Raw genomic sequence first — 15,599 nt, 5'->3', positions numbered from 1 at the left:
GGGCGGGACTGACGTTTTGACGTCACTTCCGCCCAGCAGAGCTATGAGGACGGGTGGGGGCCATCTTGCCCTCACTCAAGTCCTCACACACAAGGCGGCAGCATCGGATCTCCTCCGCCGCTACCGACGGCTCCGGTAAGCGGCGGAGGGCGCGGAAAAGCGGCGGGAGGGGGGGGGGCCCCTCTCCCGCCACCGATAACGGCGATCTCGCGGCGAATCCGCCGCGGAGACCGCCGTTATCGTTTACCGGACTGCCCACTGAAAACATGGATATCTCAGTTGTGGCAGCAGCTGCTGCCGTTACTGAGATATCCATGTTTAAAAAGAGGACGTATATATACAGTGGGTGGTCCTTAAGTGGTTAAAGGAGGTTCTGCTCGGACTTTCTCACGACCAATCACGGAATTGGTGCTTCTTCTCCCAAGTGAGTGACTTAGGCAGGAGTACCGGCTATACCTGCTATGGCGGGGAGAATATCACTATCACTATTGACTGTGCTACTGTTGAAGTCCCACGATTATAAACGATAGACTGCAGAACTCAAGCCATCTGTTTTTTGGACGTCATGTTTCATTGTTCATTTACTGCATACCTTCTTGTGTTTGCGGGTATCTCGTATCTATGGTTTACACACCAGTTTTACCTTTAACGTTTCTTCCCCTACAGGTTCAAGTTGGACTTATCTTTATATATGTAATAGACTTTGAAATCTAAAGATTTCAGGCGGGGAGTGTCATGTTACATGATATTATTTTTATTATGTACTGTCTCTTTAATCCCTATCTAGTTTGACTCTTGTGGCATTCCTTAGTTTGCATGCTGCTCAGTCTCCTCCCCCTCTTTGCTGTATCAGTCATTTTTAATGCTGTAATTCATCTGACCTGTGTCTTTTCTCTATACCTGCATGTAAGAATCGTTCTTTTACCTGTTGTAACTTGCATTCTACGGATCATACGACGAATAAACATCGCCAGATCTTCTTTCATGTGAGTTGTGACTGAGTAAGCTATCTGGAAAGGTGATTTGGGATGGATAATCTCTTCAGGGCAATGAGCTCCATGTGCTACTGAAAAATACATTCATAGCCTTTGTAGCCGATTCATAATAGAAACCAAGCTTGCCCCCTGAAGAAGGTGAGGGGGGGAATCCATCAAAAGACATTGGATGTAATATTTTACTACTTGCCAATAAAGTCTGCAATCAAACCATGCGTTTGTATGTCTTTTACTTGTTGTGCTCCTGATCCCCACAAAAGCCTTATTCATCTGGAAAACCAACACCACCCCAGGAACCTCCAAGCAGTCCAGGACCCTAACAAAGTCCCACTAAATACTGCCATAGGAGATCCACAAATTTGGCTCGCCACAAATCAATCTAAAATATAATCCTAAATCTGTCCAGTGCTACCTTCGACACCCACATATATTTGCACAGCATCCTCTTTAAAGCGGAGGTTCACCTACAAAATTTTACTTTTTTGCTAACCTATCTGCAGCCTTAATAAAGGCTTGTAGCGTTGTCATTTTTTTTTCAATGTGTACACTTACCTGTCTTCAGCCGCACTTCCGGGTCTTCTTCCTTGCGGGGAGTGGGCGTGTCGCTCCTTTTCCCCGACGGGGAGCTCTGCGCAATGTCTCCTGGGAGTGAGTGTTGATCCTCCCAGGAGACGATTGACGCGCGGGTAAAGCGCGTCATCGCCTTCCGAAAATATCCGACGGGGACTCGGCTCTTTACCGCGCTATACGGCGCCTGCCGTGTAGAGCTGACTGCTCAGGCGCCGTAAGTGCCGAGTCCCCCTCGGATATTTTCGGAAGGCGTTGACGCGCTTTACCCGCACGTCAATCATCTATGCGTCTTCTTAGGAACGCCTACTCCCCGGGGGAGCGAGAACCCGGAAGTCGGGTGAAAACAACGAACAAACGTAAGTACAGCCCGAAAAAAACAAAACAATCCAGTATACTGTTGATGTCAGCAGTATGCTGGATATAACAGTATATAGATATTTTAGGGTGAACCCCTGCTTTAAAGAGGAACTTCCCCTCCAAAAAAATGAAAAGTCAGCAGCTACAAACACTGTAGCTGCTGATTTTAGACAAAAGGACACTTGCCTCTCGAGGGATCCAGCGTCGTAATCACACGGGCCAATTCTTCGCTGGTCTTCGAACCCTGTCGCTAGCATGTTTACTAAGGGAAGCCGGCTGTGACTTCTTGTGGCTTCACACTGCGCATGTGCAAAGCCCCACTGCACCTTGTGGATGGTCCCACAGCCTTGTGGGCCCTTTGACATGTCTCAGATGGCTGCAGACATAGAGGGAAGGGGGTGTGTTGAACTTCTGTTTTAGATTGCCTAGGCCAGTGATGGCACCCCAGGTGTTTTGGAACTACATTTCCCATGATGCTCATGCACTCTGCAGTGCAATTGAGCATCATGGGAAATGTAGTTCCAAAACATCTAGGGTGCCAAGGTTCGCCATCACTGGCCTAGGCAATCTGAGTAGAATTAAGAAGGGGTACCTGTCAACTAGGTACCCCCCCAAAAAGTGTTTTCAAAAGTAGTAGAAGAGGAAGGGCGGAGGTGGAGCAGCATACCTTCCACTCTTGGGTGATGTTCCGTTTTTTAACTATGGTACATCTGGTCTTAGAGTTGCCTGCCGTAATTGAACCCAAAAAACATATTCCCTTTGTTTACATTTTTCTAGCACAGAGGTAGACTGGAAACTCGAGCGGAATAGAGAGCAGTGGCTATTTTTCCATTTTATTGCAAGTTGAAGGCCTGTGATCCCTTACAGATCTATAATAGGTCAAAGAGGAACTGATTTTATAGCTTTAGATGCTTTAAACTCTGCTGGTAAGTGGCTGCTGAGTAGAGCCAGCTGGCATCTGTGGCTGTTGATGAAAGTAATGATTTCCAGGCATGCAATGTATCTGGTCACTGCATTTACTTTGCATACATTCCGTTAATTTACATTAAAGTAGTATTTGCTGCTCTTATGTCATTTCAAAAGCAACAAAGTATAAACCAGAAATCCCTTAATGTATCAGTTCACCCAAAAATTGGTATTTTAATTTTTTTTTTTTTTAAATACTGATGCATGACGCTCAGATGTTTGTGTTAAATTATTATTATTATACAGGATTTATATAGCGCCAACAGTTTGTGCAGCGCTTTACATCAGGGAAGACAGTACAGTCACAATACAGGAGGGATCAGAGGGCCCTGCTCGTTAGAGCTTACAATCTAGAGTTAAATGCAGAATTAAATGTGTATTTCTCTTTTTATTCTTATGCGTCCTGCAGTATCTCCAATCTTGGCATGTTTGGGATCACTGGATTCAGCGCGGTAATAAACCCTCCACAGTCCTGCATCCTGGCGGTTGGACGCTCCCGGACTGAGCTGGCCATGGCAGAAGATGAGGGAGGGGAGCCCCAAATCTGCCGGAAAGTGTTGATGAGCGTTACGCTGTCCAGTGACGGTCGTCTGGTGGACGATGAACTGGCATCTATGTTCCTGGATCAGTTTCGAGCCAACTTGGAGAACCCAATCAGATGTGCCCTAGTGTGAATTATTATTATTATTATTATACAGGATTTATATAGCGCCAACAGTTTACGCAGCGCTTTACAACATCAATGAATGAATGTATATCTCTCCTCATGGAATATGTTACAGAACTACAACGTGTAGCAATTACTACAAGAGAACAAACATTGGATTAATAAAGCAAACTAACTTATTGGAAACGGCTCAGTGTGGCTTTTTTTTATGTGTTATATAAAACAGAAAATGGCTGTTCAATTGGCCTGATCAATATATATATTTAATTAGAGGTCAGCTATATTAACCTATCCATTTTGTATATATTGGTGACATCACTGCAAGAGCATCTTTCTCATTCACTAGAAACCTGTGACATCAGTGACGGTGCATCCTACCTTTTCATTAGAGACCAGTGACATCACTGTTAGTGCAGCCTATTAATTCATTAGAGACCAGTGACATCCCTGATAGTGCAGCCTATCCATTCATTAGAGACCAGTGACATCACTGTTGCAGCCTATCCATTTATTAGAGACCAGTGACATCACTGATGGTGCAGCCTATCCATTTATTAAAGCAGGGGTTGCCAAACTTTCTAAACAAGGGGTCAGTTTACTGCTCTTTAGAAATTAGGTGGATCAGATTGTGGCTCATGGGAGTAGAAAATGGTATTGGTGAAAAGAATAATGCCCCAATCGATGGTGTCAGTGGAGAAATGGGGTCCCAAGTGCCTGATAAAGGCAAGCAAAGGGCTGCAGTTTGAAAAACCACTGCATTATAAAGCAGTGTCATCCTTGACACTGCAGCTTATCCATTTATTAGAGACCAGTGACATCATGTTGTGCCAACTTTTCAAACTTATAGGATTCCTATGGCCTTTATATGTATATTTATATTTCTATATAATGTTACATATGAGCAATGAAAAACTGACTGGGGTTCTTACTGCTCACTACTCTAGCAAAAATGTAAAAACTTTTTTGAATATACTCTAAAAGACCTATGGCTTTGTATAAAAAAAATATATAAAAAGCCATACCCATCTAGATGGCTGCAGCACCGATCCCAGCAGTTGCTCTCCGCGGCCTCTAAGACTGAGAACTAAGCGATCAAACAAGACTGATCACTCAGCTCTCAGTTCTCAGCCTGCAGAGAGCTGGTGACTTGTCAGTCACCAGCTCTTTGCTCTCCCCCCCCCCCAGCACTCACTGGAGTGCTGGGCTTTGGCATGACAGCTGGCTCAGGCTCTCGGAGGCGTACCGAGAGGCTGAGCCAGCTACTGGTCCAGGCTTGTGGATGGATCCCAACCATATGGGAGCCTGGATTGGGTCTGTGTCGACTGAAAATGGGTCACAGCAGTGCAGAACAACTGCACTCCTGTGATCCATAGAAGTGTAACCAAAAAAGCTTTGGCTGTACTTCTTAATTCTAAATGTCCAGTTTTTTGGCCATGTCTTCAGTCTTTGTGCCGGAAGAAAGGCTCTCGTTGAACTCATGGATGGGGACTTTTACTTTTTGCTCCTGCCCTTTTGCATTTCACCTCTCTTTGACCTGATTTAACCAACTCATTGTCAGTGTGTCGCCGGCCTGTGTATAATAAGCCTCTTGTACGATGAAATGCTGCATTGAGTTAATATAGAAGCTATCCTCCTGTTTGGTACTAGAGCAGTGTCTCTTCCGTCAGCAACTAAATAGTGTGCGCCACTAAAATGTGTATGCCAGGCGGAGTGCCAGCCCCTGTGTCTGCCTGGCTCAATGGATCTCTTATATTGCACTGGGGCATGGCCTGTTTGTGGCGGTCGGCCAGCATTTTCCCCGTTGTATCTCTGAGCTGCTCTTGTGTATTAATTGCTGTCTTTTGTATCTGTTCCTAGGTGCGTAAATCACACTTATCCAATGCTGCTTCTCAAGCTTAAAGCTGAACTCCAGGCAACAGGCAGTTTTAGATTCTAAAGCATGGGTCTTCAAACTACGGCCCTCCAGTTGTTCAGGAACTACAATTCCCATCATGCCTAGTCATGTCTGTGAATGTCAGTGTGTTACAATGCCACATGGGATGTGTAGTTCTACAACAGCTGGAGGGCTGTAGTTTGAGGATCCCTGTTCTAAAGGATTTGTATTTCTATCCATTCAGTTCTGAGTTTTGCACAGCTCTACCGCACATAGATTTCTATCAGGCAGAGCAGGAGGTTTGAGTTTTCTCTGCTGCAGGTAAGTAACACTTGCTGGTCTTGTCCCTCCCCCAGTGAGTGACTGGACACTAAGGGCCCTTTCACACGGGGCGGATCAGTAATGATCCGCCTCCGTGTGTCCGCTTTGCTCAGCGGGGATCCTCCGTAAAATCCCCGCTGAGCCGTCGGCTGACAGGGCGGTCCCCGCACACTGTGCAGGGACCGCCCTGTCTTTCCTCCGCTCTCCCCTATGGGGGGATTGGATGAACACGGACCGCATGTCCGTGTTCACCCGATCCGATCCGCCAGACGGACGAAAAATAGGATTTTTTTCCGTCCGAAAAATCGGAGCTTTGCGGAGGCGGGTGATTACGGGTGTCAGCGGATGGTCATCCGCTGACACCCGCAATCACATAGGGACCAATGTATGTCTCGTTTTCATCCGCAACGGATGGATGAAAATGCGGACATACGGTCCCTACATGTGAAAGGGGCCTAAAAGGAGAAGCAGCAGACTGATGAGATTATCTCTCTGTCCTGCTCTTCTCCTGTAAGTATGTTCCTTGTTGGCACATGAGCACAGCTGATTGGCTCCTTGTGCTGTTTCTTACTCTCTTTCTAAGCTCTGCAGTAAAGAGGGGACTCCAGGAAGGCTAATGCCTGGTCCAAATCAGGAACTTGCGCTTCTTGCATTATAAATAAAAAAGGGGGAGGTTAATATGGGTGAGCTGTATTACGCTGGAAAGCTGCTCAGTTATAGGAATGAGTGGTGCCCCAGAACGATAGCCCAGCGAGCCACACAGTAAAGGTCAGAGGAATGGGAAGCAATATGAGTATTTGTTACAGCATACTGTACTAAGAAGAGGGGATGGGCAAGTGCATACAGTACAAGTTCACTAGAAGTCAACTAGTACTTTCATAAATACTGAATTAATACAGAGCTGCATTAATTTGTGTATTTCATATCTGCCTGGAGCTTTAACCAATCTCAGTAGCACCGTATGCACATACAGTATATATCCTGGCATTGAGGTGGTTATACTGGGATCATGATTGCTATACAGCCGCTGGATTATTCATATGCACAGGAAGGAGTCCACACCCCCCTTGCGGAGCTCTGTTCAAGCCATCATCTAAAAATGGAAAGAGTATGATAACTGCAAATTTACCAAGACATGGCCGTCCATCTAAACCAGGGGTGTCAAACTCAATTCCATTTGCGGACCGCATCAGCATTATGATTGTTCTCAAAAGGGCCGGTTGTATCTGTAAGATTAGATGTCCAGCATATCCCCTCCCCTTACATTAGATGTCAAGAGACACCCCACCATCAGAAGTTGAGTCCCCCACTCTCCCTTTCATCACAGTGCACCCCCCTTTCCTTATGCTGCTGCTGGGAAGAAGATGGATGAATTGCTTGAAAGCAGAAAGTAAGGGTCTGGAGTAGAACCAGAGGAGGGCTGGAGCTCTCCTGCAGCTGTAGGAGAGGTGCGGGGGCCATATGAAATGGCCTGGAGGGCCGGATTTGCATCGCGGGCCTTGTGTTTGACCCCTGTGATCTAAACTGACAGGCCAGGCAAGGAGAGCATTCATCAGAGAAGCAGCCAAGAGGCCCATGGTAACTCTAGAGGAGCTGCAGAGATCCACAGCTCAGGTGGGAGAATCTGTCCACAGGACAACTATTAGTAATGCTCTCCACAAATCTGGTCTTTATGGAGTGGCAAGAAGTGGCAAGAAGAAAGACATTGTTGAAAGAAAGACATAAAACAGACATAAAAAGTCCCGCTTGTAGTTTGTGAGAAGCCATGTGGGGGACACAGCAAACTTGTGAAAGAAGGTGCTCTGGTCAGATGAGACCAAAATGTAATATTTTTACCTAAAGGCAAAACACTAATAGCTGGATTCAGGAAGAAGTGCTTAATGTTAGGCAGGCGTAGCGTATCTCATATACGCTACGCTGCCGTAAGTTAGAGAGGCAAGTGCTGTATTCACAAAGCACGTGCGTCCTAAGTTACGGGGGCGTATCGTAAATGTGCCGGCGTAAGCGCGCCTAATTCAAATTGTGAAGAGGTGGGCGGGTTTTATGTAAATAAAACATGACCCCACGTAAATGACGTTTTGAACGAACGGCGCACGTAAAATTTTTAAAAATCAACGAGGTTCCGACGTCCATACGTAACATTGGCTGCGCCATCTTTTTGGTGGAATATCTTTAGGCCTGAAAACGCCTTACGTAAACAGCGTATCTTTACTGCGACGGGCAAGCGTACGTTCGGGAATAGGCGTATCTCGCTGATTTACGCATTCTACGCGTAAATCAGCGTACACGCCCCTAGCGGACGGCGGAAATAGACTGCTAAGATACGACGGCGCCGATTTAAGTGTATCTCAGTTTGAGAATACACTTAAATATACGACGGAGCAGATTCAGAGTTACGACGGTGTATCTACTGATACGCCGGCGTAACTCTACCTGAATCTGGCTATATGTGCTTTTAAAACTAACTACACATCACCCTGAGCACACCATCCCCACTGCGAAACATGGTGGTGGTAGCATTATGTTGTGGTGATGCTTTTTTTCAGCAGGGACGGGGAAGCTGATCAGAGTTGATGGGAAGATGGATGGAGACAAATACAGGACAATCTTAAAAGAAAACCTGCTAGAGTCTGCAAAAGACTTCAGACTGGGGCGGAGGTTCACCTTCCAGCAGGACAACGACCCTAAATGTACAGCCAGAGCTACAATGGAATGATATAGAGAAAAGCATATTCATGTGTTAGAATGGCCCAGTCAAGGTCCAGACCTAAATCCAATTGACAATCTGTGGCAAGACTTGAGAAATCGCGGTTCAGACGCTCTCCATCCAATCTGACAGAACTTGAGATATTTTGCAAAGAATGGGCAAAAAGTTCACTCTAGATGTGCAAAGCTGGTAGAGACATCCCCAAAAAGACTTGCAGAGCTGTAATTGCAGTGAAAGGCGGTTCTACAAAGTATTGACTCCGGGGGGCGCCATAAAAATGTACCCCAACACTTTTCACATATTTATTCGTAAAAAATGTTAATTTTTTTTATAATTTTCCTCCTACTTCACAATTATGTGCCATTTGTGTTGGTCTATCACATAAATCCCAATAAAATACATTTATGTTTTTGGTTGTAACATGAGAAAATGTGGAAAATTTCAAGGGGTATGAATACTTTTTGAAGGCACCGTAGCTTAGAATTTTAAAAGTTTATATGGGTGGAGTTACCCTTTAAAGTAGCAGGGTCGTCCCTGATAACCTTTACAAGCCGCAGGTTACTAGGGCCCGATGGAAGCTGTCTGAGTCTATATTGCTTCCTGCTTCATGCTCATATGAGCTTCATGCAGAGTACACACCCTGAATCTTCGGTGAATGGCTCCATCCATGTGGAATGCATTTTTACTGTTTGACTTAATGCAGATGCTTCACTTTCCTCATCTGCTATTTTTATCCTCGGGATGACATCCTGTGCAAAGTAAATTAGCTCCTTGGATGGGTGCCTTTGTTTTAGCTCATGTCATTGCTGTATGTAATATCTGGCCGTGCATTCAGAGTTATTATGAACTATTATTGATCTGATTCATTCCTGAGCACTTCATGGGGGACAAGAGACTTATACTTATTTTGCTGTATCGTAGATAACGAGAGGTTTTGCATTAATATTTCAGGGATACTATACAGGTCACTTGAAGTTTCTAAGCACACAACTTATAATGCACTTTTGAAGTACTACACAAGTCCCAAGTCCAGTTGTGTGATGCACATACCTCATGAAGTAAAAATAAATCTTCACTTACCTTCCCTTGCATGAGCGAAATTCTTCTCCATCTGTGTCTCACACGCTCCCCCACCCAGACACTGCAGCTCACAGTTGGAGGGTTTCAGCAGTGCAGTCAATCCAGAAAGTTGGTTAAACATTTTTTCTTACAGCCATGAGAGCATGAGGTGAGTAACTTGTATAGCGCTACAAAAGCGAACTAAATCGACTCAAGGTGCTTTTTTGCAGCCATTGTCCGCCTGTGTCTTCAGAAGAGATGGGTCTTAAGCTTCTTCCTGAAGGCCAGATAGTTTTCTTCCAAGCAGATGTCCGCATGTAGAGCGTTCCGTAGCAGGGTTCCTTGGACTGCGAATCTTCGTTTGCCTTTTGATTTGTAGCGGGTCTTGGGGATGTGAAGGATGTTCTGGTTAGTTGACCGGAGGCGGCGACTTGGGGTGTAGTGCTTTATTTTTTCGGGGGGCGTTGAGGGGCTTTTCTTTGTGTACATTTGTGGGTGAGGCAGAGGATCTTAAATGTAACACGATCCTTCACGGCTAGCCAATAGAGGGTCCTCAGGGACGGGGTGCTTGATTCCCAGTTTTTTTTCCCCAGTTACCAGTCTGGCTGCAGTGTTCTGGACGACTTGTAGATGTGAAATTTGGTATTTGGGAAGTCCTAGGTAGAGGAAGTTTGCGTAGTGGAGTTGGGAATTGATGAGTGTTCCAACTACTGCTGCTGTGTCTCCTTCCAGGATGAAGGGCATAAGTCTACGCAATAGGCAAAGAAGGTGGTGAGATCCGCTGACTACTGATCCTATTTGTGCGTCCAAAGTCATGTCTGAGTCAAAGATAACTCAGAGGCTTTTGGCTTTAGTGCTTGGGATGATGGTTTGTCCAAAGATGGTGGGTGGTGTGAACGTTGTGCTAGGGTTTTTGTTTCGGTTTGCATGGAGGAAGAGGAGTTAATCTGTGGTTACCAGATTTTCACAATTAAATAAGAAGACTGTCCCCAGTAAACAGTGACCAATAGCAACCACTAATTTATCATCTATTGGAGACAAATATTTCGGTGACGACTCTGTAACATGGAAATTCCCATTACTTTGATGAGATTTCATCTCTCTGTCTGTGGCGGCCCGTAATACAGGGCGCCGCCCCCCTAATCCAAGCGTCCGACCCCCTAATCTACATGTGGGGTGCCGAATGCATGGATTCCAAAGGAGGTTTTTTTTTTTCTCGAAGAATGTGATTAGAGCCTATTTGGCTTTAAAAAAGAGTGGACTTGGGGAGCAGAGCACACCCACTTGTGTGACAGTAGCAATAGAAAATGTGCTGTTGCCTTCCTGATTCTCCTCCAGTGGGTCCTGAGATTGCCCGAAAGGAGAGGCGATCCTATTGGCCGCCTTAGCAACGGTAGCTGAAGCTTCACTGTGGAATGCCTTTCTATAGGGTGGGTGGGAGGAGCAGAGTGATTTAGCGCTAGTGCCCCTGTGCAGTCTCCCTCCTATTTGATTCTCCGTTATTTGGCAAACTATGCAGCCGGTGCTGCCTGTCAATTACAATTAATCCGGTGGCGGTGACAACCTTAGAGCAGCAGTTCCCAGTGCGGGGAGGTAGAACCCCTGGCGGTGCCCCCCTAGATGCGTCACCCGGGGCAGGCGCCCCCCTAGTTTTGGCCCTGGCTGCCTAGGAGGAGGAGGGAAGAGTCGCACAATGGAAGCCGGGTGCATTGTTTACGCCCCCCCACCAAAAATAAATATATATACCACCAGCTGCTACTGCTGTCTGTGCATCTCCATGAAAAAGGAAGTGTGGGCAGAGGCGTATCCAGTGAAAATGGCACCTATGGCAAGCACTGAAACTGCGCCTCTGTCGAAACATTTGAAACCCATCTTTCAGATAACCTTAACAAAAAAAAAACAGCTAAAAAAAATTGTGATATTTATCATCCATTGTGATACCTTGGGTAGTGACCTATCCCCTTTATGGAGAAATCTGGGGTTTATTAGATCCCCGATCCCTCCTCTGCCCTCCATGGCCAGGTAAATGCAGAACCAATACTGGAAGTGATGAAATCTTCATCACTTAAGGCCTCAGTTTTCAGAGGAGAGCAAGAAACTGATGTTCCTCCTTCTTCTTTGTGCGCGACCAGATGGAATGGGAGAGCCTGGGAGAACAAGGGAGGGCTGTTACTGAACGCAGCAGATAGCGCTGCCATTGTCTATTAGCAAAGGTGCTGAAAAGGAGATCCTGCCTATGCTCGGGAGGAGGGAAGAAGAGACCCTTTAGACCCTGGTAAGTGCCTTGCTGCCCAGCCACTCAACAGCGCCCCCTTCATATGGTGCCCATGGCTGCCATACCCTAGATATGCCACTGAGTGTGGGACCAAAAAAAAAAGTTTTATTTATTCTCTACTATATACGAAACTAGATTGGGTATATTCAATGACGGTGCAATATCACAAATCTGGAGAGAATTCTGGTTTAAGTGAATTTTAGGGAAAAATTCTAATATTTATTTTGTTCAAACTGGCATGAGCTGAATCTGTATTTATTTAAAGCCTGAGAACCATGTCAGACGCTCTCGTTCTTATGCCAGCCAGTAGCAATAATGTCATTCTTTTATAAATTTTCATCTCATGACTTTTAGGCGTTCACCAAGAATTGTCTGTAACCAGATATCCAGTGCTCTACTTTATATGAATAAGTCACAGAATAAAAGTCTAATTTCAGTTTTTGCACGTAATTATAATAGACAGATTAGATTAAGACATAATGCCATGTCAGTCTTGCGTTTTATGCTAGCTTTTCAACAGCTAACAAATGTCTGGCCCATCTTAAAGCATTACTACAGCCAAAACTTTTTTATTTCAATTTTGGATAGAATGGGAAAGGGTTAAAACCCAAAGGATCTGTTGCTGTCTGCCTCCCCATTGGGGAGATTTTCCTACATTTTATATCTTCAGAAATACGACATGAAGTGAAAAGCTCCCAAAATTGGTGAAAAAAAATCCCACCTCTTAAAGGAGTTGCAAAGGCAGAAGGTTTATCTTAATGCATTCTATGCATTAAGATAAAAAAAACCTTGTGTGTAGCAGCCCCCCCTAATTACTTACCTGAGCCCCTTCTCTCTGCAGTGATGTCCACGAGTGTCTTAGCTGTCCCAGACACTCCTCCTGATTGGCTGAGTGACAGGAGCAGCACCATTGGCTCCCATGGCTGTCAATCAAAATCAGTCAACCAATTGGGGTGGGCAAGTCAGGGCTTCGTGTCTGAATGGATAGACAGAGCTCTGACTCCGCTCGAATGCCCCCTGTAGCAAGCTGCTGGTTGAGGGAGCATTCATCAGAGAGAGGGGCCAGGAGCAGAACAGAGGGACCCGAGAAGAGGAGGATCAGGGCTGCTCTGTTCAAAACAAACTCCACAGAGGAGGTAGGTATAATATGCTTGTTGTTATTTAAAAAAAACAAGCCTTTACAAAGTGGAACTTTACTAATAACAGTTTAATAACAATAATGTTCTTTAACCACTTGATGTCCAGAAGCAGAGACAGCTCTCTAATTAGGCAAATTAGGCGATTGCCTAAGACCTCGCACTCACAGGGGCCTCGCGGCCGCCTAATTTGCCTCTGTGCTCAATCACTGATGTCCACGCCGGCGGCTCCGCCTACCTCCACTGGGACTTTGTGGCCCAGGGGCTGACTGACAAATCGGGTACTGCCAGAGGAATAGCAGGCTCATCACTGAGCATCCCAGTCCGGTGGCAGAAGGAGCGGGACAGTGGAGGCCTGTAGGTGGTGGCAGCGACCGCATCCGGCTCCAGGTGCCATCTCTACAAGGCGAGCGTGCTGGCGGCATGTCCATATGGGACCCGCAAGTGGGCTGCTCATTCAGCCTGCGCCGCTCACCCAACCTATCTGCACCTGCCTCCAGCTAGGCTGCTCTGTGACTGAAGAGGAAGGAGCTCTGCCTCCAATCTCCTGATGCCACCAGAGAGAACGTGAGTGCCCGTGCAGCCTTCCTGTGTGCCTGGATAGGAGGAGCAGTGAGGAGACTGCATATAGAGGTAGTGTCCTTTCTATATTCCTCCTGCAGCCACTTAATGTCTGCAGGAGGGAGAGGAGAAGAAGTGAGCATTAAAGGGATGTTCCAGTCATTTTTTATGTTTATTAAAAGTCAGCAGCTACAAAAAGTGTAGCTGCTGGCTTTTAATAAACAGACACTCACCTGCTCCACGTTCCAGCGACGCGCCGGCCGGGGCTCCGCTCCTCTACCCCCCCCCCCCTCTCTGGCCGGCGTCTTCGTTCCAAGTGTGGGCATCCGGCTGTGACAGCTTTCGGCTTCACGGCTGGGCACCCACTGCGCATGCGCGAGCGTCACTGTGCATGCGGGAGCGGCACTGCGCCATCCAATTGGACAGGCGATCGCCTGGGACCTGTCACGTGTCCCAGGCGATCGCCTACAGGGAGGGGCTGCCAAAAGGCGATCTGACTATTCACCTTAGCAGCCCCTCGGCGGAAGGAGGAAGTTGGACAGGAAGTTCCACTCCTCCTGAAGCCCCCACTCCCCCCAAAAAAAAATTACATGCCAAATGTGGCATGTAAGGGGGCGAGGAGTGGATTAAGCGGAAGTTCCACTTTTGGGTGGAACTCTGCTTTAAGCGGCTGCAGGAGGAGTGTGGAAAATCAATTCTTCTATATGCGGCCGCCCACCGCTCCTCCTATCTAACTTCTTCTGCGCCCCCGTGCTCTCTGGACCCTCCTTGCGCTCCTTTCGTTTTTTTTTTATATAAATTTGGCATGAGGTTTCATCCATATCAGAACCAAAGGAGATTGTTTTTATTAGTCAAAGGACAAGTTGCAATCATCTCAAAGTCAGATCAAAATCGAATCCCGTTCATTGAAGACGCATGGAAGTCGGACCTGAAGTCGCAGGGCAAAGTCAGATCGGAAGTTGCGTGACTTTGATGTCGCGGCAGTGTGAACTGAGCCACAGGCTAGAGTCAAACATGTGCCATTCAATCTTGTAGTTAAAAAAAAGAAACTGCAGATTAAGCGATCGTTAATCTCTTCTAAAGAACGCTTTCTATGCTTTCATTACCACTAATCATCTATATTGACTTATTACACTATCAATTATTACATCGGATGGCAACTTTTATGGCAAGAATCCCTCCATCTCAGGATCTGCCAAGTAGCTCTCCATCTTGGCTAAGACAGAACTCATTGCCGGGAATGCACCTTCTACACATAAATAAATTGTTCCCGGGGCACTTTTACTACAAGGACACTGAAATGGACTGAGTGCTGCATTGTTAGAGGGAGATAAACACATCGAAATTAAACAAGGAGGTCTGGGGTATACTTGAGGCACTCTTCACCCACCGCCTAATGGAAACTTCAGCCCTTCGTAATCCCATTGTTTATCTTCTGCAGAACAGCCGTTGAAACGAGTGAAAGTTCCTCTTCTACCGAAATGCATTTCTGTCCTCTGACAATTCCACATACTACTCACTAAATTTTATGATTCAGCTGAACTGCCTTACGATGGAAAATGTTGCAAGAATGGAGGTGGATGAGTCAAGGGCCTGTCTTTACTTCTGTATCACCCACTCCTGCAGGGTCTATGAGGAATTAGGGTTGAGTCTCTCTGGACCATCATACTAGCTGTGTGCATTACCAAAAGGTAATGACATCAGTATTATGCAAGGGGGGTACCAAAATATGGAGCCCCCGAAATGACCAAAAGATAATGATGTCATTATTATGCAAGGGGTAGCCGAAATATGGAGCTCCTCAGAATGTCTAAAAGATAATATCATCATTAGTAACCCTTTCATGCCTAAGCCTATTTATGACATTTGTAGCTAGATTCATGTAGGAGAGCCTAACGTTAGGCAGGCGTAGCATATCACATATACGCTACGTATCTCTAAGGCCGGCCGGTCGTATCTATGCGGCTGATTCATAGAATCAGTTACGCATAGATATGCCTAAGATCCGACAGGTGTAAGTGACTTACACCGTCTGATCTTAGGCTGCAATTCCAGGCCGGCCGCTAGGTGGCGCTTCTGTGTCTTTATGTCAAATATGCTAATGAGCATTTA

General features: G+C 46.1%; 1 protein-coding gene across 1 annotated transcript in view; it reads left to right on the top strand.

Moving 5' to 3' along the window:
- The window catches only part of PDHX (pyruvate dehydrogenase complex component X), a 141,330-nt gene extending 137,589 nt beyond the window's left edge, over positions 1 to 3,741 (top strand). The window contains exon 11 of the mRNA XM_040328088.1: positions 3,298 to 3,741. Within this exon, the coding sequence (XP_040184022.1) occupies positions 3,298 to 3,562 (265 nt within the window). The 3' untranslated portion in view covers positions 3,563 to 3,741. The remainder of the gene's footprint in view (positions 1 to 3,297) is intronic.
- The last annotated feature ends 11,858 nt before the right edge of the window (positions 3,742 to 15,599 follow it).

The sequence above is a fragment of the Rana temporaria genome, chromosome 11, assembly GCF_905171775.1.
Source record: "Rana temporaria chromosome 11, aRanTem1.1, whole genome shotgun sequence".
Lineage (NCBI taxonomy): Eukaryota > Metazoa > Chordata > Amphibia > Anura > Ranidae > Rana > Rana temporaria.
Note: the sequence above shows the minus strand (reverse complement) of the source record. Positions and strands in the feature narration are given on the sequence as shown.